This window comes from Pomacea canaliculata, linkage group LG2 (assembly GCF_003073045.1).
Source record: "Pomacea canaliculata isolate SZHN2017 linkage group LG2, ASM307304v1, whole genome shotgun sequence".
In the NCBI taxonomy this organism is placed as follows: Eukaryota; Metazoa; Mollusca; class Gastropoda; order Architaenioglossa; family Ampullariidae; genus Pomacea; species Pomacea canaliculata.
The window spans coordinates 4,497,495-4,516,513 of NC_037591.1; the positions used below are offsets into that span (position 1 = coordinate 4,497,495).

General features: G+C 39.1%; 2 protein-coding genes across 7 annotated transcripts; one reads left to right on the plus strand and one right to left on the minus strand.

Annotated features, from left to right (window-relative positions):
• The first annotated feature begins 1,419 nt into the window (after positions 1-1,419).
• Positions 1,420-9,071, plus strand: LOC112556846 (poly [ADP-ribose] polymerase 12-like). Of its 5 annotated transcripts, none has more exons than XM_025226227.1 (7): positions 1,420-1,671; positions 3,361-5,079; positions 5,374-5,588; positions 5,827-6,021; positions 6,358-6,554; positions 6,945-7,172; positions 7,325-9,071. In XM_025226227.1, exons 1-7 carry the CDS (start codon positions 1,659-1,661, stop codon positions 8,130-8,132), a joined length of 3,375 nt encoding a protein of 1,124 aa, XP_025082012.1. In that variant the 5' UTR covers positions 1,420-1,658; the 3' UTR covers positions 8,133-9,071. The 5 variants fall into 5 exon arrangements, with proteins under 5 accessions (XP_025082012.1, XP_025082016.1, XP_025082013.1 ...); XM_025226231.1 differs by having other exon boundaries at positions 6,358-6,455; XM_025226228.1 differs by lacking the exon at positions 1,420-1,671 and adding an exon at positions 1,725-1,864.
• Positions 9,072-14,490: 5,419 nt separating this feature from the next.
• Positions 14,491-17,793, minus strand: LOC112556859. 2 transcript variants are annotated; one of them, XM_025226255.1, is made up of 7 exons: positions 17,656-17,793; positions 16,951-16,989; positions 16,496-16,534; positions 16,040-16,078; positions 15,614-15,655; positions 15,187-15,408; positions 14,491-14,584 (listed from the first exon to the last, which is right to left on the minus strand). In XM_025226255.1, the coding sequence occupies exons 1-6, from the start codon at positions 17,783-17,785 to the stop codon at positions 15,248-15,250; spliced, it is 450 nt and encodes a 149-aa protein (XP_025082040.1). In that variant the 5' UTR covers positions 17,786-17,793; the 3' UTR covers positions 14,491-14,584; positions 15,187-15,247. The 2 variants fall into 2 exon arrangements, with proteins under 2 accessions (XP_025082040.1, XP_025082041.1); XM_025226256.1 differs by lacking the exon at positions 16,496-16,534.
• Between the last annotated feature and the right edge of the window lie 1,226 nt (positions 17,794-19,019).

Below are 19,019 nucleotides of genomic sequence, written 5' to 3' on the forward strand. Positions count from 1 at the left end.
GTTCTTAGGCTGAACATATCTCTTTCGTTAGAAAAAAGAAAAAAAGTTGCTACATATCTTTATAAAACTAATAAAATTAAACTACTCAAGAAAAATTAGTCTCCAGTGACAGGCTTGTAATTATGCAACAGTTTTCTTTTCAGCTGTGTAAAACAAATTATTGCATAGTGATACTCAGCTGTATAAAACATATTCTATGTCGTTGTATATATATATATCTATCGCAAAATATTTATTTGAAGATTTGCCGGGGTGTGTCGTGTGTAAACCTAAATCCTACAACCATGGCAACCATCTTGGTGCAGGTGGCGTACCACATGTAAACTAGGTTCGCGGGCGCACGTGGCGGGCAGGCCGTACCGGAGCGAAACTTGCGTGAGCGCTCGAGGGCGCCCGCGTTGTGGAACGCAATTCTGGCGACTGGCCAGCTTACGGGGGAGGGGGAGGTAGGGAGGAAGTTGCTGTTTTAAGCCGAGACAGCAACAAAGATTATACCACGGCAAGGCAGCCAGCCCTCCACATGGAGAGAAAGAACATTTTGCCCGAGACAAGAGCTGAACCCAGGACAGCGGATCTTCACCGTATTGGTGACAGGCTCTAACCGTTGCGACACCTGACCGCCCCCAGCTCACGTGCGGTTCGAGGTCTAGCGATGCTGGAAAGGCCCGTTCGATGAGACTTCGGACCCTGATACAGCCTGCCGAACTGATACGAGGCTTGTTTCTTGTAAAAAGTCATTATCTTCGCGTACCCATAATTCATGATCAATTTATAAACAATTCACTGAGGCGAATGGTTTAAAGGGATACTCAAGGCTTGTGATAAGGCTCTGGCGACGGTCAAGAGTTTCAAAAATATATTTAGTTACAATTACAGAGCACGAGAGCAATACAGGAGAAATAAAGGATTCATTTCTCACTTAATTACTACTTATTAGCACTATTTCCGTCCGCCGAGTAACCACGATAGCTTCCCGAGATGGTCAAGCAGAGGAGTCTTATTGTGATGTCAGTCTTGTTGTGACGTCAGTCTCTGACAGGAAGTGTCTGTATCTGTCAGTGAGAAGATTTGACGTCTTTTTATTCGTATGACGCACTCTGTGTGTAAGGCTCTGTCTTTCGGAAACTGATGAAAAGAAAATTTTGAATCTTTTCCCATCTTTTCGTGGCAATCGGATGCAGCACATTCTCGAGGCATGGTTCTCACTATGGAAACCACACGTTATAGGGTCACGTGACGGAGAACGAGACTTCGTGGAAGCAAAAAAAGAGCCCCGTGTCATTTCTCTTATTAAACACAACATTCTACTAAAAGCCTTCAACGTTTTCCACATGAACACACATATAAATAGACGAGATTCAAACTTATCCTACTCTTTACGCGATTCTAAGCAGTTTTATTTTGCCTTTAGAATCCCTTCAGTCAAGCTGGCGAGCGGCCATGAAAGCCATGTTGAAAAACTGAAAACCGACGCGAAATATTTAGAACTGGTTGTAAAACAGCAAACAGGCCGCACACAAGAGCCAAACAGGTTTGCCAAACCGTTTCAGAAAAGTTTCGTGCTTTCGGTTTCTTATGTGCAATGAAACTTCCCAGAAGCGATATGGTGTGAGCTTTCCTAGAATCGTTCGCCGTCTACTTATCTGCAGCAACAATAGATGCATCTTCAGGGTGAGTGAAGGACGAGGCCTACTTCTGTACACCCTGCAGGCTTCCACTGCAAAATGGTGCACAGTGGTGTAACGCCAACAGAGGTTCACTGAGTTTTTTAGTTATAAGGTTAGCTTCCTCTTTGATGTGCAAATCACAGGAATTACTTCCCTTGAACTGTCCCTTCCCCAGCACAAGAAGCTGAAGGTGATCGGTAAGTAGAAGTGTGCGCCGTTGTTTTAAACGAGACTGTGTTGCAGTTGTCATCAACTTCATTGCAGGTCTGTAAACGTTGCTAACTTTAAAGATCTGTGCTTGCGTTACAGAGGTATTATTAGTGTACAAACTACACAGTCAAAAATAGTTTGTGTGTGAACGTATCAAAAATATATCTGCTCCATGTAAACAGGTGTCTGTTGGAATATTTCTCTAACCTTAATCAAGGCTGTTCGGAGCAACGGTTATCACCTGTCATGAATATAGCGAGGGTTGGCTGACATGGTTTCAACTCTCGTCTCGGGCACGCTGTGTTTTCTCTGCACTTGCTATCTGTTTACATGGCTGACTGCCTTGTTGTGATATAACCTTAGTTGTTGGCTCTGAGTAAATCCTCCCTCCCTAACCTTAGTCCCCATAATCACATCTTATCAACATTGACAAGCACTCAATACACATTTAAGGCAGTCTTTCATTACACACCCGTTGAAACCTTTGAGAACCTCTCGATGTTGGGGTCCTGTTGCTCAAACATACTGAGACTCAAAAGAATCAGCCATCATTTTAGTCTCATACTTCTTGGGTGGAACATGTTCCTCTTCTTGTTCTTGCTCTTTCTTACGTCGCATACAATACTCTCCTAGCACAAGTGAACTCGCCCCGGACAGAGGCTTCTCTCACTATGAACACGATAATCTCAACACATTGTTTGCGCATGCGTATCTCTTGCGGGCCCTCGCACTGAGAGAATATCCAGGTATCTCAAATACATTATCGAAGAGATTGTTATCAGCTTGACACTGTGAGGTAGGGGCCGTTGGTATGTAGATGTTGAAGACTGCTTCGTGTGGGTTGTCGCAAGGCAGAAGACGATTTGACATTCGGACTCGTGGACGCATTGCAAGAAATAATTTTAACTTTACTTCATCTGTTCGTATATCCAAATGTTCGTAAGTAGGGTGGTGTCTGTATCTACAGCATAAAATCTGCTGTGTTTTGCTTGCTTTGCACCCCTTTACATATTTATACAAACACCATGTCTCAGTTAAACATTTCTACTCAGTAATCTTATATCTAAATACTTCATTTTACAAGAGGTCGTTTGCTTTGCGCAAATAAATGACCAACAATTCCTCAGTGAAACAAATGAACGTAATCAAAATAATAAGAACTTTAATTTATAATCTGTATTTTAAAACTGCTTGAAAGCATAAACTTAAACATTGTCATCCCTACGAACATACCTACCAGTCACCCACTAAAGCACTGTAAAACCTGGGGTCATGTGTATCAGTCTTTGTACTCGTGGATTTTTATGTGTATCATCATGTCATAGCGCATTGTCGGTCTTAGCTTCTTTCTTCTTCTTTTCCGTTTTTAAAAAGTCCACTGCAATGACTGAATAACATAACATGGCATTTCCTTCCATTACACTTACACCAGATAAAGTTATCTCTTATGTTAACAGCGAGCTGTTGCTTTTTTTTTTTTTAGAGAAAGACGATAAAACACAATTCAACGATCGGCGAGGAGACTGCAGACTGAAAATCAAGATGGCGGGTGTCCCTGATGATGAATGGGAGACAAAGATGGCAAAGCTGCTGCTAAAGCAGTTTGATGGGAGAGCTAAGTTTAACAAACTGAGAACTATAATGTACCAAAGGCAGCTCCTAAACAACCAGGGAAAGAATAATATTTATCTGAAGTTCAAGAACAGCAGAAAGCTACTGGCATTTAGACATGATAAATTCATAAAATATGTTTCCGTTTTCTGTGACGGTGCGAGCATTTGTAGTGATCAGAGGAGCCCCACATCGGAAACTTGTATCAAAGAAAACTGTGACAAATTTCACGTGTGCAAATTCTTTATCAGTGGTGTCTGTACAACTGGCTCTGCTTGCTCTTTTGGTCACAACCTTTCAACCCGGGCCAACAAGAGGGCAAGTGAAAGTCTCGGCCTGTCTTCCTTTTCCGCCAAAGAAATCCACACCATCCTATTTCGCAGCCATCCAGCCGTGTGCGAGAAGTACAACACCAGAGGCTGTGATGACGATGACTGTCCAGACCTTCATGTCTGCTCTGCCTTCCTGCTTGAGAAATGTACAGCTGGAAACAAATGCGATTTAGGACATTCTTTTCGATCGACGAGACACAACCAGTGGGTTCTTAACACATTTAATCTGAGCCACTTGACAAACAAGCAGTTAAGAGAATGTATCTTGGTGACAAATATGTCTCATGGGGTCACCGACATAGAGGTCATGCCACAACCAGAAGTGACGTCATCAACATCGTCGCCAAGTCCTCTCATACTTGATGCTCAGTCCCTACCAGAAGAAGAGACAGAAGAGTACGTTTTCAGTGTCTTCAGCTTTATTCTGAAGCGCTTCGCTGGGCGAACTAAGTTTCCTACATTCTTGTCTGAAAGAGGGTCTCTGCTCCAGCGGTTAGGGAAAGCAGACATCATCGACTGGTTTCATGATTACAGTGACCGATTCGTCCTGTACGAAAATAATCACGATATTAAATATGTTGCCGTTTACATGAAATTTGCTAGGATTTGTCTTAATTACTCTCAGCCAGGAACTTTAATTTGCAACAATCCATCTTGTAAGTACTTTCACGTTTGTAGAGGTTTCGTCACTGGTGATTGTGTCAACAGTGCCAAGTGTTGTCTCAGTCACACTTTCACTTCCGGGCCAAATTTGAAAACGTGTAGAGATTTGAACCTCATGACCTTTACGGACAGTGAGGTCTGCGCGCTCATTCTTGCCAGCAATCCCGTCGTCTGTGTAAATTACAACACATCAGGCTGTCACAATAATGATTGTCCCGACCTCCATGTTTGTTCAAAGAATATTTTAAACCTGTGTACCAGAGGTGATGGCTGCCACTTTGGCCACCAAATAAGGGATTCGGGACGACACAATACATATGTTTTACAGGCGCTTCAAATGGTCACGTGGCAAGAGACTATGTTGCGCAAAATTGTGATAGTAAAAAATAAGCAAGACAAAAGTGTGAAAGGAGCTCGATACAGTATGGCGAAGGAACTGTCATTAGGTGACATCGCTGCTGCAGCATCAGCACCAGAAAGTTGTCCAGATGAAAGGTCAATGAAAGCTAAAGGTTCACGTGTGTCAACACGAGGTGCTGCAGTGGAAGGGGCAAAGAAAATTGACAGAGGACCAGCGTTGTCAAACTTAGTATCTGGTGAGTTCTCTTTGTGACATCTGAATGCTAACGTTTAGACTGATGTTGTTTATCATAATAATGACTATCAAACAAACATGTATATTCCAGGACATTGTTCATACAGTGTTATTTAAAGGTTTCATGGTACAAGAAGCAAAGCTTTCTATTAAGAAGGTAACAGTTTTTCTGTATATATCGTACATCAAAACTGATATCGCCGGGGTTTTGATTTTCATATGGGTAGCTGTTTTTTTCTTAAATTGCACAGCTACTAAAGAGGTTTCGTAGACAGTGGAAAATATTTGTCTGCAGGTGAAGATCCGAGCAAGTTTGCATACATCTGTGAAGCCTTTGTCTCGAGAGAAACATGTTCTCGTGGTTCGGACTGTCCACATTATCACCACCCTGATCGTCTGCCATACCTGTGGCTAATTCAGACAGACGATGGTTGGCATAGCATCTGTTCTCTTTATAGTGACCAGCTGGAGACCAGTTATTGTGACCTCCGTGATGTTCAATCATTACTGGTAAAATAAGTCAATCAATCAATCGTTAATCACCTTTGTGGGTCAGTGATATCTAGAGGAGAGCCTAGCATATGGACGCCAATATAGTCATTTTAAGATTTGACTCAAAGCAAAATATTAAATGTCGTTGCACACTTCATCATCTTAACAAATTTATTGAGATCATACTTGAGTGAAAGCCTTTATCATAGGTCCCTTATGATTACTATTGTTTCTGTTTTGGAAATCACTTTGAAAGCTTGGAACACAAGATGTGTCCATAGACTTCGAGGCTATGCGTGCCCGACTCCAAGGCTCGAATCAGTCCTCGCCTCTCGCCCGTCTCTCAACACCATCGTACGTGTTGGCAGCACCAGACACACCCCTCAGCTTCTACACCCAGTGGTTGTGGTATCGGCGAGAGAGCTATGGCGTGTATACCCCGTTTTACCCAGTGTGTATTTTATTTCCATTTGCATGGAAGAATTATCTTCTCTTCGTAACTCAATTTTCTTTCTTTTTCTCTATTTTCAATTTTCAAAACGTAGCCATCTTAAAGTAAACTGTGGTAGGAATGTGTACACGCTGGTTTTCAAGAGAATGCGATGGAGATATATTTTGTTATTTTGTGAGCTCCTAAATCTGACAATTTTTGTGTTTGGTTGTAGGTACGTGCAAATCAATTAGTGAGTAGACAATGCCATTACCCAACACACACACACATGTATGTGTAAAAATACATCTTTAAATACGTGGTTAACAGTTAGTAAAGGCGACATGTGAATAACAGGGGGCGCTGCAGTACACTCTGGAGGAGAAGTACCTCAAGGGACAGCACAAGTACTACTTCGAGTTTGACGAGCTTCGCCTGATGGTGGACACTCACAGGTCACCGATGACACAAACAAACCTTGACACACAGCGAGCCACACGGATTGTTCGGCGTCCTCTTTTTACAGTAGATGTTAAAGCTAACTATCCACAAATGTGAGATTTGAAAATATTTAAACTGCTGACTTTCATACATAATGCTTGATGTGTAATGTGATTTCTTTTATAAGAGTTTTCCTCGATTTGATTTTTTTGTCAAACAAATTAAAAATATAGATCAAGGGAAAGGAAATGTCGCAAAAATTAATTTTTGTGCATGATTCATAGTCAACAAAGGATAGCTTATTAATCATTCTCTAAAATCTAGGAAATGCTAGCTACAAGGTGGGCAAAATACCATAGTATGACTCTAGACAAATGTGCTTACTTTTCTGCAGTTTCGTGGGGTAGATTAAGAACGAAAGGTTACCCTTCAAGCTTGTGAAGCGTCCTGAAGATTGCAGGTGGTGGCAAGAAATAAGCTCACTGTTGCCCCGGATGTTACAGGTCGTCGTTACTCCTCGACAAGACTCCAACGTCAGTCCTGCACCAGGTGCCTGAACACTGGTCTGTCGTGGACCACTTCCAGGACTTCGAACTCGTGGAGCTGGACTCAGCTAATCCAGAGTACGCTGCCGTGCAGCGACAGTTTTTCTCGACAATGAAAACCAGAGAGCACGAGATTGTGCACATGTTTCGTGTACAGAACCCTGGGCTTTGGGATAAATACTGCAGGTAGGTGTGTGTCTGTTCGTGTCTGAGGAAGAGAAAGCCTGAGAGAGTGAACGTGTGACTTTATTTTGAGTTTACCTACTCATGTGCGTGTACGTGATAGTTCGTAGTGCCTTTTTATTATTATTATTTTTGTATACTTTTTTTCTGTTCAGTGCAAGACGGGCCATGACTCCTAAAGGGCAGGCACCAAACGATGTGAAGGAGCGTCAGTTGTTTCACGGAACGCCGACACTTCAGGCGGCCAGGGGCATCTGTGCCAACAGTTTCGACTTCCGCAGGTCTGGAGAAAATGTTGGAGCTCGATGGGGCAAGGGAGCTTACTTCTCCACCACAGCCAAGTTCAGTCACAGCTACACACGTGCTCACACCACAGTCACAGGCGACCCCCTGCGGTTCATGTTTCTGGGAAGGATCCTGGTGGGGCAGTACACTCTGGGTCATCCTTCTTACACTAAGCCACCAGAGCGTGACCGGCTGAAACTGTACGATTCGTGCGTGAATGATGTGTCCAATCCCACCATCTTCGTCATCTTCGACCTGGCACAGAGCTACCCTGAGTATCTGATCCAGTACACAGATGTTTCAGACAGCAGACCACAGCCACAGCTCCGCCCACCAACGTCATCACCACCACTACGGGCGACCAAGACTGTGACTTCTCCACCTCCTTCTGTCTTAGCGACTAGGGTCCAGAGTTACTCTTCTACAGTTCAAACCCCGATCAAATCGCGTGCAGCGCCACCTCCTCCTAGACCTACAACCAATCCGTCTGCACCTTTAGTACCACGTGCCGTGACGCAGTCTGTCTTGCCACTTTCATCAACACTTCAGTCATCGCCATCGTTACCAGACATGCGGGTTTCATCTTCTTTGTCGCCTGGTTCAAGTTCTCCTGTAGCAGAACAGCAGAAAAGTTCAACACTTATGCGGAAGAAAAAGAACAAGTGTGTTATTTCTTGAGGCTTCAGTGAGAGGGAGAAAAAATATCCACGTAAAACCACAGGCCCAGCTATACGCTCGAAATCTTTTCATAACTGTTGGTAAATACGGGCATTTCAACATATTAATATTATGCTATTTCTAGAACAATTAACGCAGTCACTTTTGTAACACAAATGAAGACGATTGTTTTTATGACCTTACTTTCTGTGCAGTTATAAATGATAGTTTTACAGTTATAGATTTTTATAGCATATGTTTATACAGTTACAGGTTATAGCAATACAATTGACTTGCTTCCTAGTGAAAATCAGGGTGGGTAACTCCTGCACTACACAAGGAAATCAGGGGTTTATCAATGAAGTAATTGTTTTGTGACTACATGAAGATACATCATGTTTGTACAATAAACTTGAGAGGGAAAGCAAGAAAAACAGGGATTTCCTTTTGGTTGTTTAGCTTTGTTCTTCCTAGCTATTTATGTTCTCTACAGTTTAAAGGCTAAAACAAGAAATTATCCCCATGTTGATGCTATTTTTTTCTTTTTTCGCCATGCACTTTTTAATACGTGGTACTGATTCTGTCGCTGACTTGAATAATTTACTTTACTCCACACACTTGTGCATTTATTATTTAGTATGCACATTCACATTTATAGTATTTCTGTACCACTAACCGTCTATGCCTGCTTTATCTCATGTGACTAGTTTGAACATCACCAGCCAGCATGACTTGTCTTGTCCATAACTATACTGTCATCGTTTTGTATAATTTACTTTGCCCGTATTTATGTATTGCAGTTATGTAATATATCTTTTCATCTGTCTTGAAAGGTCTACGGACTTGATTTACAAACTGCCTTAAATACTGAAATATCGTTAAGCCTTTGAAAGTATGCACACTCTTGTAATAATTGTTATATCAATTTTTCATACCTCCAACTAAAGGTTTCGCACTGAAGCGTTCGTCTGCTGCTTGTCGTCTGCAGAATTTCGCGCATGCGCAGTGATTGATGAAGTATGGTGCAGGAGAGCAGTGTTTGATCACGATCGCTGAATTTCTCTGTAATAAAAGAGTCTGCTGTCATAAAACACCAAATTCCACGAGAATAGACTGCTAGTGATTGTACATGTCGCATGGAAATACTGACATTAGCCTGCAGTGGGCAGTAAACATAAACATAAGCATAAACAGACAAGTACATGGGACCTGAAAGCTGAGGATGTCTTGCGATCATGAAAAGAAGGTGTAATCGCCGTCATGTCACAGTATTCTTAAATTTTAACTGCTCAAAAGTAACATTTTAGATAGTAAGCCAGATTCTTTTTTAAATGGACCATTCAAGTCTCACCAGTTTTCTTTTTCGCACAAATTATTTCCTGTGATTCTATTTTCTAGACTGTGTAGCAGACGACTCACGTGCATCTTTCACAAACAGAATCCTGACTTCAAAGTGTTTGATTTTGCTAATTAAAAAAAGAGAGCATATGTGGACTTTTTTAAACTTTAGGGTTGTAATCTAACTTTGTAGGGCCATAACACTGGAGTAGTTAAGTAGAGTTCATAACTAAGAGTTCGTCTTGGTAAGCTTGAATTGAATTTATATAAAGATGACAGAGAATGTTTGGCTTAGGTTAAGTGGTAACAGAGAGCTTAGATGTAGAGAGGGTGCACTCCTTCTTTATTCTTACTTGTTAAGAAAAGTAGTGACGGAGTTGCGTCCCTTCGAAAAATGATGCTACGCCGCAGTAGCTACTATCAACCACTACTAAACAAAGTCGTCTCTAGCAGTGTTTATCTTTGGAGTAAATGTCTAGGTGCTTGCGATATCAAATGACCTTCATCTAAGAACAGATTTTTGTGTCTTTTATTCATGGGAATTGCTTAGATGAGGGTAGTTTAGGAGAGTTTTAATACATCTATGACAGTGACTATATAATTCAAACAGCACATCCATGAGCACAAATTTGCATTAATTTAAAATCCATAAAAATCTAATTTGTGAGAATTTATTAATATGAGAAAAGCAGTTAAAACAGACTTACACATGAATATAAACATGCCACATTCAGAATACTTGCTTACATATACTGAGACATATAGATTTCTGTTTACAAACAAGCATGGGCAATAAATTCTCACACAAATCATAATAATCATAATTAATAACAAATCATAATACTGCTATTAATAATAATGTATATATCTACATACATTCATATCTCTCATTGTAAGAACATTGGTGGACTATTTAAAGATAACAGCTATGCTTACCATGAAATATACAGCAAGCAGATACTCAAAAGGGATCATTCACACATGTACTTTAAATAAAGATTTATAACATTTTCTTTCACACTGTTCTAAAACAATTTTCAATTACTTTAGCTTAAAAGCAACAAATGATGTAGCTTCAACATTTTTTAATTTCTTTTTGTTCCTTTCTTTCTTAAAGAGTTACCTACAATACAGGTACACGGAAATGTGTTTTACAGATTTTGCACCTATTAGCATAATGAAAAGAGTTAACAGTAGCCAAAATATCCAATAGATCTATATGTAGAATCTGTACAAACACACACACAACACACACATTCAACAGACGTTTTGCAGTGCAAGCTATATGAATCATCATTAGCCTATGTGCCAATTAGAGTGGACTCTCCCCTTTCATGATAAATGTTAATTAAAAAAATAAAATATGACAGAAACAAAGGCCCATGATGGTAAAATATGGCTTAGTAAATATATATTGGAATATATCATTATCTAATAATCATAAGTTATCAACCGTGAATGGTGGATTTGAATAGCGAAAATTGTGGGGACTGCATTCCAGAAAAAGACTTTTTTGGGGGTTTCACAGTTGTACTGACTTTCCTCGAAAATAATCCGAGCAAAGACAGTAGCCTTTTTCCATACTACATCAGATGGTGTAAGACGGTCAAAATCTTTCCTTCTCGTAAAGTTCATCCTATTTTGGACCTGTTGTAATGATTTTTTCAATATATTAATAACAAATCTTTTTATAACACCTCATCCCAGAGCCGAATGCCTTAAATAAAAATACTATAACAAATTTAAATAGGTTTCTAATCAGATAAGTGAGAATTCATCACACAGTTTCACAGTATAATCAGTAAAGTCGTTTTAATAATCATAGAAATCAAGCAAACGCGTTGCAGTATAGACTGCTCTCAACTACAGTACACTTATGGATCGTAATTTGAGAATACATTTGTAGCTTAACCTCTCCTTCGTCCTTTGGAAATTGTGGAAACGTTTTTCTTTTGAGGTTGATTTAAATCTGGCGTTCTGACAGTTAATTGCAGAACAAAATTGACCACCTTGACTCAGACGATCGCCTTGTGCCGTGTTGTTTCGTAGCATCACGTTACGAAAGATAACTCTAACGGACGAGTTTTCCCGCGGTCACGAGTGAACCCTCTCTACATCTAAGCTCTCTGGTGGTAAAATACAACATTGGAATGAAAACAAGAGTAAAATGATCTCAGGCATAAGATGCCCGTAAGGAAGTCGCGCGAGACTCGTGGCTTGACACCCCCACCACGAATGCGAGTGTACCGATTCAACTTGGATTTAGCGCATAAACAACACCCCTAATGATATGGATGGGTACAGCTTTGATGAGGGGTAACTGTCAAAGGTCATTACAAAAATGAAGTACAGGTAGGCGGAGCTATGCAGATGCTCTGACCTCGCCCTCCATCTGTCGTCTGGGACAAGAGGTCCACAAAAGCACAGAACTTATCTTTCCCAGACGACTCAACAACCTTGTCAAGCAAAACGTTCGTTAACTGTTTTCATTAATCAGGAGCAAACTGTCTCACAATCCGTCAAATTCCTGCAACAGTATTAGCATGCTTTTTTATTATTATTAAATAACACTCACTTAAGAACGACGGGGTGGTTTCGAAATAATCCTACGATTTGAAAAAAAAAAAGTTATTGAAAAGTCCGTTATGAAAAAGGTAGGCAGCATGCTGATAGCAGGGCCGTGCTTAGGGGCAGGCAGACGAGGCATCTGCCTAGGGCCCCGCACATTTCATTAAATAACAACCGTGGCGATCGTGGTGTCAAGGGCCCCGCACATACCCTATGCCTCGGACCCCGCGGGGGGTAAGAACGGGCCTCGCTGATAGAACGTACTTTCATCATCACATATAATAAATACAGAGAGCTAGAGTAGGACATGTAATGTGGTGAATGAGTTTTGTAATCGGTACGAATTTTCTGACGGGAGGTGCACAGCAGACCGCGGACTACTGCCTACGTGACGAGGGCGGCTGCCCAGTCCCAGCCTGCAAGAACTCTTGGGTCCCTCATGGGACCTCTTCGGGAAGAAAGTTGGGTCCCTCGCGGGTTTTGGAAGAGGGACCCTAAGGGGACCTCGTAGGGAATTCCCAAAGGTTCCCATGTTTTCCCACGAAAGACCCATCCACCTTCCCACGAAAGCACCATTGCATTCCCATCGATCGCCCATGAGAAGTCGTGTTTTCCCACGAAATACCCATAGCACAGCTACCAATCGCCCATGAATATTCATTTCCCACGAAAGCCCCATTGATTTCCCCCCACCCCTTTCTGCATCCCTCACCCAATCTCACACTGGTACACAGCTGGCTGTCACACCATGAAGAAAACATTCAACAGCTTTCCAAAATCTCTTCATTTCCTCAACGCACAAATAGCAGGCAAAAGATGTGATAAAATTTTATTTACAACAAAATCTATTTTAATAGTTTATGTTATCTAAAGCATAAAAGTTCATTGTTTTTGAATATACAAGCATTCATCCAGTTATTTACATAAAATTAGTCAAAAATCTTTTACAACACAATGAAACTTATTTTAGAAATAATTATTTATAACCAAGTGAAACAATTTACTTACATAAAAGATAATTAGAAAAAAGATAAAAGATAATTAGAAAATGTGACCACAAATATCAGTCCATAAGCGGTGGAATCCTGTAGAAAAAATGAAAAAAAAATTACACTGTATTTACGTATTTCGATTTTTGCTGTGTATGTAGAACAAACCTCTCACATAGATGAAAGCTTAACTCTTTCTTTATGCACTCAACACGGGTGGCTGATCTTGCCCCGCCCGCTTGTTTACACAGTATAAACTTAGAACTGATGCATTTTTGTAATTTTTTTAGGCCTATACAGCTCGTGGTTTAAAAGAAAAACTTAATAAATAAGATAGTTTAGGCCTTTCTGAACACAATTATCTCCCTTACATGACGAAGGACGTACGTTTGAACGAAAGTCTCGCCGATATTCTACACTACCTGTCCTTTACGGTTGTACACGATAGTGAACATCATGCATCTGAAACGTCGAATAAGAACAGAAAGAACATCCCAAAGATATTCCTGCTTCAGATGAAGGAGAATTTGACCACGAACTGTGTAAAAATGGGTTTCTTTTGTTCCCGAATTTCAGGCCACGCCATGTTTGAAATGTGTAAAAAAAAAAAAAAAAACAAACAACTTTCCAAACTTCACTTCATATACCTAATTTTGGTAGGATTATCATAAAAGTGAGTTCTCAAGCAAGATTAACTTAAAACTGTTCCACTTCTACACATTTTGATCTGTCGTAATCAATTTAAATTGTTGTTCTATCTTGTTTAGTTATTTCTTAATAATTTTTTGAAAAAGGGTAAATTCATGCCAACAGGGGGGGATTTGACCGCCTTTAGCCTTGAGTAAAGAAAGAGTTAAAGCTTTCATCAATCTACTAATTACTAGTCAAACTACAAAAAGTTGAACTAAAGTCAATTAAAAAGATGTTAAATGTTAATGTCTTGATGGCCATTTGTGTGTATAAGGAGTTTTAGATACTATCTGAAAGTAGCCAATTTATCCTTAGTACAAAAGGTAAGGTAAATAGGCCTACTGAATAAATCCACAAAGAATAAACAATGCTCACATTAATAATTTTAATTTAACAAACTCATTATTGTAATTCCACTCACCAGAGGATGACATTGCCCTTCGAATCCTCACCTCCATCCAAATCTCTTGCATTCGCGAACCATTTCGAGCAATGCAATCCACCTCTACTTCTGATGTGGCAGCAAATGTTTTACGGACTGCAGCTGTGTACAAAAGGAAATTGTAATGGTAGATTTAAATACTATCCTTCGTAATAATAAACTTGTAAATGTAGGTCCACTATTAAAAAACTGATTTGGTAACTTTGTCCTTTTCTAAGTACAGATTGCTTTTCTAAGCAGATTGGCGTACACCCCCAAGAAGTCTAAACAAACAAAAACTACGCACCAATTAATACGCTTCTCAGTTGAAGTGACTGGAAACTTTTCTTTCCTCTGGCTCCACTATAATGTAAATTTTGAGCCAGCTGTGAAGAGAAGAGGCGTTTTAAAATTCTCCGTGTAACAGAGGTGACGCAGTCTCCTCCGATGCATGAGAGATGCTGAACCTGTTAAAACAAATATCGATAGTTGTTTGCAACATGTAGAAACCTACAACACAAATGAAAAATAAGTTAATTCACTAGATTTGCTCTGTTTATGCTTGACCCTACACCACTGATAAATAATTGCATGATGAATATAGCTGTGATCCAGACCCAGTCTTTTAAACCCTTGGGGACTTCAGGGAAAATAATGGCACTAAGTGACTCAAATCAACAAGTTAATTCAGAGTCTAATCAATGTTATTCTTTATGAAAGTAGAACAATTTTAGTGGTCATAATTGATAGACACACACACACACAAACTGCTTATTTTGACACTATGAAAAACAAATGACAAAATCCTTTTTTAATGAATTCTGATATCCCCCCAAAAATACTGAATTATTTTGTACTTCATAGAATATGTATTACTTGTAAATACAAATATTACACTGACCACTAATTCTTGTTAAGAGTTAACGTGTTAGCTGATGCCACATCCTGTCAGTTTGTTAAATGGTTTATCAAGACTGTCTAGCATACTATGATTTATATATATCAGTTATTGCTAAAAGTAATATTTAAAGGAATATCTATTACTAACACATTATATTTAATGACATACCAGTTTTGCTCTAAATTCCTTCTCCATCACCTTCTCCTCCAGGCTTCCTATTTCCTGTTCATTAGTTAGAGGCAGAGATAAGCCCTCGGCATCGCTGCGGTGCCTTCACCCCTTCCTCCGCATTTTGAAGCAGCAGGGTGATCTGATTTAATTTGTGAACTATGTTTTGTAATACTTCACTCTGCTCTTCCATTTTGCTGACTATTCTGTTCGATAACATACCTGAAATCAAAATATTATTTAGAGTCCTTAAAGTAGTGATAAATATAAACTATAGGCATGTAAGTCTATTGATAATATATGTGGTTTAAATTAACAGAATGTTTAGATATAGGGATTGATGCATGTGTTGACCATTACAAACACAAACATGTGTTTGTATTGTATTCATTATTAAATTATATAGGGAGAGAAAAAAAAAACTTACTGGTAAAAGCAATTAGTGAACCAGAGCCAAAATCTGTGTGATCTGCAATTAAAGATTGTTATAAGGTTTTTCTTGTAAATCAAGAAAAATCATTGTAAGTAAATGACAGATTTTGACTAAGTTCTTCACCTATAGATTTTTATTTTATAGATTTTGTTTCTATTTTCTTAAGTTTCTGTTACATCAAAACAATAGGACTAGACAATGTTAATTATCTAGAACCCTTTACTTTTCCATATTAACAATTATTTAGACCTTAAGTTTGTCTAATTTTAAGTAGTATTAATGGCCATGTGGCTGTCATGTTGGTTGCTTTCCCTTCCGATATTATGACATGGCTGTACATCACTAGAATGTAGCAAGACGCACATGTGTGCTTATAGTGCTCATCATGAAATCACACAGGGAGACAGAAAATAAACTTACTGGTAGAATTAAATAAGCCAGAGCCAAGGTCAGGTTGATCTGCAATTAAAGAGTGTTATAATTAGTTATTTCTGTAAATCAAGTAATGTCAAGTGAAAAATGGCATACAATATTTTAAGAGAATAGAACATGAGTCAATGACAGACTTTGACTTTTTCACATACAGACTTTTTTTTGTTATTTTCTTAAGTTTCTATTTTACCAAAACAATAGGACTAGACAATGTTAATTATCTAGAACCCTTCACTTTTTCATATTACTTAAAAAAGGAGAATTATTCTGACCCTTAATTTGTCTAATTTTAAATAGTATGAATGGTCTTGTGGTTATCATGTTGGTTGCTTTCCCTTTCAGTATTATGACATGGCTGTACATCACTAGAATGTAGCAAGACGCACATGTGTGCTTATAGTGCTCATCATGAAATCACACAGGGAGACAGAAAATAGACTTAACTGCTAGAATTAAATGAGCCAGAGCCCAAGTCAGGTTGATCTGCAATTAAAGAGTGTTATAATTAGTTATTTCTGTAAATCAAGTAATGTCAAGTGAAAAATGGCATACAGTATTTTAAGAGAATAGAACATGAGTCAATGACAGACTTTGACTTTTTCACATACAGACTTTTTTTGTTATTTTCTGAAGTTTCTATTTTACCAAAACAATAGGACTAGACAATGTTAATTATCTAGAACCCTTCACTTTTTCATATTACTTAAAAAAGGAGAATTATTCTGACCCTTAATTTGTCTAATTTTAAATAGTATGAATGGTCTTGTGGTTATCATGTTGGTTGCTTTCCCTTTCAGTATTATGACATGGCTGTACATCACTAGAATGTAGCAAGACGCACACATGTGCTTATAGTGGTCATTATGTAATTGCACAGGGAGATATAAAATAGACTTAACTGCTAGAATTAAATGTGCCAAAGCCAAAGTCAGGGTGATCTGCAATTAAAGAGTGTTATAATTAGTTATTTCTGTAAATCAAGTAAACTATGTATAACTATATGTTAATCTTTAAGAAAAATTTGATAACATAAGGCCAGCAGCAGATTCAGTCTATACAAGACTATGAAAACGAATGTGGTGAGGTGTATTGGTGAAATCATAAGTGATGTTTCATGACTAACACAAGGGAATTCTAATAGTCAAACAATAAGTTCTGGAAAATCTTGGATGTTGTACATTGTACTGAGTGGGCTTACAGTAAAGTCATTTGCACTTATTCCCCCAGTTGCGATGGGCAATTGAGGATTGTTTCCGGTAAGCCAAATCTGGTATTATGTGGTTAAACAGAGGTATCAGGTATGGTATTGAAGTGAGGGAAGAGGAGCTGAGCAGATTAAGCATATGAGAGAGGATTGTCAAGTTATGAAATGCTTTTAATGAACCTGGTGATTTGATGTGTTATTCAACATTTATCTTCACAATCATTTTCTTTAGCAGGCATTGCAAGGCTTTTGCATATGAAAGACAGTATACATTGTAAATTATACATCACTACAATTTTTTAAAAATATTATTAATATATTTATAAAGATTTGACACATTTCTTATATTCACACATGAAAAATATGGGTATTGAAAACCAGAATGTGGAATGAACTGTACCTTCACTTGACTTAAGTGAGTCAGACATGTTTGGAGATGATGTTACAGGTAGTGGGCACATGTTCAGTGCTGGCCTTCCAGGCCGTAACCGTGCATTTAGCTGTTGAGGTGTACGTGGCTGCGGCAGCATGCCAAAAGGTTGGAACCTCAGGCCTTGGGTGCGGAAGCATGCTGAACGGTTGAGCCTCAGGCCTTGGGTGCGGCAGCATGCCAAATGGCTGAACCTCAGGCCTCAGTCGAGAAGCAGCCCTTGGCGCTATGGCTGATGGATGGGGAGTAAATTGTCGTGTTGGAAGCCTCATTGTCAGGGGAGGCTCATTCTCATCCACACAACTGGAAAGGCATGAAATAGGTGTATTAAACAACACTAGTGATAGTGCTAGCTAAATATCTCAAACCTAAAAACTTACCAGTTTTTTTTTTCAAAATGTAAAGTATGCCTAAAAGCCATAAATGCCAATTTGTGATTACTACTATGACACTTTTTTAAGATACCTTTTATTGGATGGCTTTGCTGAAAATGTTCGATCTTCATCAGAATCAGATGAAGACATCCACCTACAACATGAACCAAAAAAGCATGTTGCAATTTTCTCTGAATGTCTATTTGTATTGAAAAAAAAACCCCATAAATAACAGAATAATAAAGATGAAAAGAGTTTGCTGAACCTTTTTTTTTGTGTCAGACGCTTCCGTCTGTTCCCCTGATGGCCGCCATCCGAAGTGCTGCTGCCTATATCAGAAAAGCCTTGCAGCAATAACTTCAGCTTTGCTGCTGCTTTTGGATAATCATCTATGAACAGATTAGAACACGTGCTTAACATGTGTTTTTTAGAATGCAGAGTACAGACAATAATCCTCTCACCAATTGTTGCAGTAAATATGCCTTAATATCTTACCAGTCTCGTATTTAATAGTAGTAAATGGATAAAGACTCCATGAAGCATTCGGTTCTAGGCAGTCAATGACCGCTCGTTGGGAATCTCCTTGATTGGGCCAATAGCATTGTCCCGTCGCCATCTTTATCCAGCTGCTCGGGACAATGCTGGTTTCAAATCCATCTTCCCCTTCAAAGTCTATTATTGAAAATTTCTTCATCTAGAACCAATTGAAAACATTTTTAGATCGCAAATGTAGTATACAGGCAGAAATCACAATGTTTTAAAACCAAACCTTCATTAGCTTTTAGACCTATGCTTGATACCTATTCAAGTGGAAGTGCGATAAATGAACTTTTATAAGGTAAAAGTACTAATTTTCTTTCAACTTCTGAAAGCGATACATGTTCAAACAAACCTGTCAGATCAGACACTTTAAATATGTTTAACTTCGAAGAATCAAGTGGACTGGTGAAAAAGTTAGTT